At 30.2% G+C, this 6,334-nt stretch overlaps 1 protein-coding gene across 1 annotated transcript; it reads right to left on the bottom strand.

Moving 5' to 3' along the window:
• Positions 1-229: 229 nt before the first annotated feature.
• LOC108336263 (glutaredoxin-C6) lies at positions 230-858 on the bottom strand. Its single transcript, XM_017572647.2, has one exon. The coding sequence runs from the start codon at positions 807-809 to the stop codon at positions 396-398; it is 414 nt and encodes a 137-aa protein (XP_017428136.1). The 5' UTR covers positions 810-858; the 3' UTR covers positions 230-395.
• Positions 859-6,334: the final 5,476 nt, after the last annotated feature.

The raw sequence follows: 6,334 nt of genomic DNA, 5'->3' as shown, positions 1-6,334 counted from the left end.
CACACAGTAAAAAATCAAGTGTTCAACAGACATTTAAGAAGGTGAGATTCTATCTATCGGTTCCAAAAACCAACCTGAATTTCTGCCAAGTCAAACTGAAAGAGCATGTGTCTGGGAAATTCCAGAAAAACATTAGTCTCGCTTTTCCATGTTGTAGTTAATATAAGGAAATGTTAACGCTCATTTAGTTAGAGAATTGAAATACAGAACAGAGAAGGAAGAGAGAAACTGGTGAATTGAGAGAGATTTCATTTAACATAGAGAGGAGGACTAAAAATTATACAATTAGTTTTTTTCTTCTTTTCTGGAGGTAAATAATTTTTATATATTTTTATATATTTATATATGGTGGCGATTATGAAAAATATATTATTGACGGTGGTGGTGGGTGGTGGTCATACCCAGAGGGCGCCGACTTGGACAAGTTTGGGGACGAGGTGGCCGCTGACGTGGAGGGCGACGAGGGACTCCAGGCCGCCGACGGAGGCACCGCCGATGAAGACGGCGGGAGTGCGGGTGGCGTCCGGGAGGGCCGCTATCTCGTGGTCATCCAATTCGATGACGGTGGGGTTGACTCCGATGGTGGCGAGGAGCTTCTTCATGACGTGGCACATGCAGCAGGAGGAGCGCGTGAAGATGATCACCGGGTGCTCCGATATGAGCCGCTGGATACGCGCCTCCGTGGATTCCTCGACGTCGATGGAGAGCGAGGAGGAGGATGAGGTGGTGGAGGAGTTGGTTGTGGCCGGCGTGGGAGTGGTGAGGTCGAGGTGTACGACGTCGTTTGAGCAGCGGCGGAGGCCTTGCATTTTAATGTGAAAGGAGAAGTGAGAGTGAATGAACTGAAATGAAAGGTTGAAGTGGTGGAGTTTTTATTTATAATAATAATGAATAAAATTAATTAATTAAAAAAAGAAAAAAAAAGAAATAAAGAAGAGTTGCTTTGTGGTTGCTTACATCACTGTCTATACTTGTGTACTACTATTGTTAGTTTTTTTTTCTTTTTCTTTTATTTTTGTTTTGTGGTTTCATCTATTTCTCTTCTCATACCCTCTTCCACTATCTGTTTCCTTCCTTCCATGCTTTCTCCATTGCCTATTTTTTCATCAAATTAAAACCATCTTTAATACATTTTTATTTCATAAAAAAAAAAAATCAAAACTGCTTCATTTTACAGGAACAAAAATTTATAAAATTGTTAAATTTTAATAAATAATAAGTTATATTACTATTGTTCTTTGTTTCCTCTGTTAATTAGGAGATTTCATGAATTTTATGGGAACATATAATAAGAGCACTTTGTCCCCTTCTCTTATTTTGACTTTTTTTTTCTTCATGTATTTTTTTGGTGAAATTCCAATTTCCAGAAAAATACCAAACTTGTTTTTTCTTCTTTGTAAACCCCACTTATTGCACTTTCTTCAGTGCTAAATGAGATATTATTAGTTCTGAAATTCAATTTTTATTTCAGTTGTGTTACTAATTTTTTTAAAAAATAAAAATAAAAGAAAAAATATGTATTTAAATTATTTGACGTGAGACTATTACAATGATTTTATCCTAGAAGAACGTTTTGAAATATTAAACCAGAATGATATATTTAAATGGTAGAAGAGAATATTCTAAAGGTGATATTCTAAGAAATTTTGTTATTAATAGAAATGTGAGTTTAAAAATTTTAAGTTGACCAAGCTGTTGGTAAATTGAAAGTCTTGGTCTATCTTGTTTACTGTGATTTAACATACATAAATTAAAAAAATAAAAAACTTTAAGCTCACTAATTCTCAATTTGACAGATTAAATTGAAGTGTCTAAATTATAAATATATATTTTTATTATGAAAATTGATGTTATAAAATTACACTAGCATCAGTATTATTGATAAAAGAAACTAAAAATAGTAATAAATACGTATTTTAAACAGCCATATTAGCTATGTAATTTTCTTTAATATTAAAGAAAATTCTTTTAGAGATTCTGAATAGTAGAAATAATAGTAATAACGTATGTTTCTAGAAATAATATATTTGGTCCTTAATAGTTTATGGAATTGAAGAGTCGAACGAAACAAACTTCAATAAGTTAATGAACTGAATCATATATTATATTTAGTTTTTTTGAGGGGATTAAGTGAGTTATTCAAGTGAATCTATTGGATTGTCACTCCTTTAATCATTGACAAAGTCTTCATATACTTTATATTAACTGATTAATTATATTGGCCATTATAAATTATTTAAAAATGTAAACAATTTAACTCAATAAATCACAACTTCTCTCAATATACTAAAAACAAGACATTTAAATTAATTTTCATTAACTTACTTAGGTATACTTGTTAAATAATCTAAGTGCTTACACTTTATTTTTCAGTTAATTATTATATTCATTTTGTGTTTTTACCCCTGTTTATTTTTCATTTCCCTTCATCAAAAACATTTTTAATCCTAACAATTTTATTATTATTTTTATTCCACCAATTTATTCTCATCCCAAATATTTTTATCTTCGTTATGAAACAAAGCACAAGTGTAAAAAACAAGCACAATTATTAACTTTCCTTTTAAATTAATGAAATTTTCGAAAGCTAACAATGAAATACCAAGATGTTGAAAAGAAATCCAAATAGGAAAAATGCTACATCTACAAGTAACTACATAAAGGGAAAACAAAACATTGAAATCATAACCTTTCTCCTATTTTATGTGCTCACATATATATATATATATATATATATATATATATAAAAATGAAGGATAACTTTTTTTAAGAAAAAAGAGAACCACACGCGCTGTGAGGTGCGTGGGGCGTGGAAGAAGGAAAGGGTTGGGGAATAGGAGAAATTTGGCGGTGAAATAGCTATGAACGGTCACATGGGTGAAAAGGAGGATGACGTCACTTTGACTTGGACGTGGAACCGTAAGATTGAACTGTGACGTAATCAAAAGTTATGTGTAGTAAAAAGTAGTACTGGTAAAAAAAGGGAGTTAGATAAGTGCTTTTATATTTACTCTTTTTAACTCAAAATCACTTTTAAAACTCTGAATTTTAACTATCTAACAAAGTTTATTACTTTTGTATTACTTATTAATGTTATTATATGAATGTCTTGAATAACACTGATATTAATTTTTCAGTATGTTAATTAATTTGTAAAGAAGCTTTGATGACGTGGATGAGAGAGAGGAAGGGAAGGGCCCACAGGGTGACATAATCATTGAGAGAGTTAGGACTTTGGTCGTCATGGTGACGTTCCGGGAGTGACACGTGGCGTACCTTTTAGTTTTGAGACAGAGAGTGTTGCAGTGGGGCAGCATGTAGGGGAATGGAGCGAATGAGAGCATGGCACGTGGCATGGGGTTTTGATTTGGGTGGTAGTGAGGGTGAGGTTATGGGGTGTGGTCCCCAGTGAGCATGATGTGATGAATGTTAGGGAGAGAGTGATGGGAGAAGGTGGACCGTTGATGGTGCTAAATAAGTAAATGTGGTGTCTGCCATATGCTTTCTCATGACCATGTCTTGCGTCACTCTTCTCATGGGACCCTTTTACTCTTTTTCCCCCACACTTTTTCAATATTAAAAAAATACCTTTATTATCTTCACTTTTTCTTTAAAAATAAATTATTTTTGCAAATGTTTTGTTTCTATTATACGTAAATTAGAGTTCAGCTCATTTATTTTACGTATTATATTCTTATATATTTTTTAATTCATTATACCTTATAACAAATGTCTAATGTTTTTGCTATAGTGTCAATTGTTTGATTCAAGAAACAGCAAAACGAAGATGTTTGAAGAATGAGAAATTCAAGTTTTAACTTGGAAGGAAAAGTGGAATGATCGATAATAATTCAATCTTTAGGTTATATGAAATAAGTGCTTTCTTTCAGAACGTGGGTTTACATGTTGAGTCGAAGGGAATCACGTAATATACTCTCTCATGTGTGGTGTAGTGCTATTATATCAACATGCATTTCTTAAACTATGCTTCAATAATTGACTTTTGCATGCGTGGAAACTGTTGTCCTGAGTTGGAAACTTTAGGGTTAAAATCTACTGCTGCTGAATTCAACCATAATAATGGTAGTGGAGATGTGGTCAATATATACAAAACAGAATATGCTGCCAATTACCTTAGATAACAACCAACACGGACGTGCTTTTCTTATGTTTAACACTAACTTTTTAATTATATCTATATAAATCACTTACTTTTAATTTCCCATTGAATTAAGACAAATTTATTTTTTAAGTATAATTCCTTTCTCAATACAAATATCCATGTTTCAATCCATTGGATTATAACACTCAATTTCTTTAATTATAAATAATAGTTATAAAGTGAACTTTAAGTTTAATTTATCTCCATCAAACCAGTTTTTAAAATTTATATCTATGTATATACTTTAAATTGACTTTATTTGTAGTCGATGTGAGATTTAACACCCCCTCACACTGAAGTATACACCCATATATACTCTAAATTACCTTATCTCTTGTCGAAATATATATATATATATATATATATATATATATATATATATATATATATATATATATATATATATATATATATATATATATATCGTATGTGAGACTAAATATTAATGAATAATTTGATAACGAGTTGAACAATATGCTAACTCAATCTCACAAAATCGGTTTGTAAGATGAGGTTTGCAACCACATATATTTTAAATCGGTCTTATCTCTAGTCGATGTAGGACTTCCAACACATCTCCATCAATCGAGGTATATACATTTTGTGTGTGGGACAAGACATTAATGGATGGTTCGATAGAGGATAAATAGCGGATGGAATGAAGTGCCTAATAAACACAAATCAAAGACAGACTCTAATACATGACTCTAGTACCATGTTAAGATGTTAACTTTAAGTCTAACTCAACCACACAAAATTGACTTCTAAGTTGAGGTTTGCACTCACATATATATATTTTAAATTAATTTTATTTCTAGTCGACGTGAAACTTATAACAACATCTTACTTATTAAATAGTGGACATAATAAACAAGTATATAACTACTACATTCAATGGTTATATGAAGTTTATCTTTATAAGAATTGAAAAAAAAACATGTGAATATCTACGAAAAAAAATCGTAATGTACAACTATTAAACAAATATTTTTAATAGATACTTGTGAGTGATAGATATGAGTATTTAATTACACATTTATTGATGAGACGAATACAAGTATTTTGGTATCTAATTTGCAGATACTTGCTAATAATTATTAATAAATTTATTTAAGTATTTTTTTAAAAATTTAAGTGATCAAAATAAAATTATTATTAAAAAAGATATTAATCATAGAATAATTGTTTAAATTTTGATTTAATATATTTCAATTTTTTTTATTTAGACCTATATGTCATCTTGTAAAAGATTAATTTTTTAAAATTTATATCTTCATACTACTAATTTAACTTTATCTTTTAGAAAAATCAAATTTATTTGCATTAGTACTAAGTGTATTCAATTTAATTTGTTGTCATTCCTGTTTCTTTGTCAATTTTTTTATCAATGTATCTGTTTATGGAATTCAATTACAACAACATAAATTAGTACAACCATATTAACTATAATCACAAGTTTATATGATCCATACATATAGTAGTATATATATAATTTTAATAATATATATCTAAAGATCTAACACTCTAATCCATTTATTGTATCTACTCTAGGTTTGTTATAGAATATCTCAAACACTTAATCAATATCTTAATAAGAAAGAATTATGAGTTTAGGTTAGCTTATCTTATCTTACCACAACTTTTCAAAAACATTTACTCCAACAACAGAAAATTTAGGAAAGTCCGAAGTTTGGTTTAAAACCCAAACACCCCACCACAAACCTATAATATTAGGGACATTGAACATTTGTTAAAAAAGAAAATTAATTTAAAAAATGAGTTTAAAATGAGAATTAAAGAGAGAAAAAAGAAATCTTGAATGTGATGATTACATGTAAATTATGAAAGTTGTGAGGAAAATTTGGTTGTTTATAGGAATTGGTTAACGTTGATTGGATGAGAGGATTCTGAAATGAGTGGGAATAAGTGACGTTGTGTGAGAGAGGATTCAATAATGCATAAATGATATTAATAGAATAAGAGTGGTGAGTAAAATTTCCATGACCTTGGTGTGTGGAAGCGGCACTCACCATGCACGCACTATTATTACGTATTATTTTATTCACATCTTTATTCTAGTTCACACATATCACCCACTCAGTTTCTACCCTTCTGCTTTTCTAAACAACTTTAAACTCACGTGAACCTTAATTTAAGATTCCTCACGGTCTA

The sequence above is a fragment of the Vigna angularis genome, chromosome 7 (genome assembly GCF_016808095.1).
Source record: "Vigna angularis cultivar LongXiaoDou No.4 chromosome 7, ASM1680809v1, whole genome shotgun sequence".
NCBI classification, from domain to species: Eukaryota; Viridiplantae; Streptophyta; class Magnoliopsida; order Fabales; family Fabaceae; genus Vigna; species Vigna angularis.
Note: the sequence above shows the minus strand (reverse complement) of the source record. Positions and strands in the feature narration are given on the sequence as shown.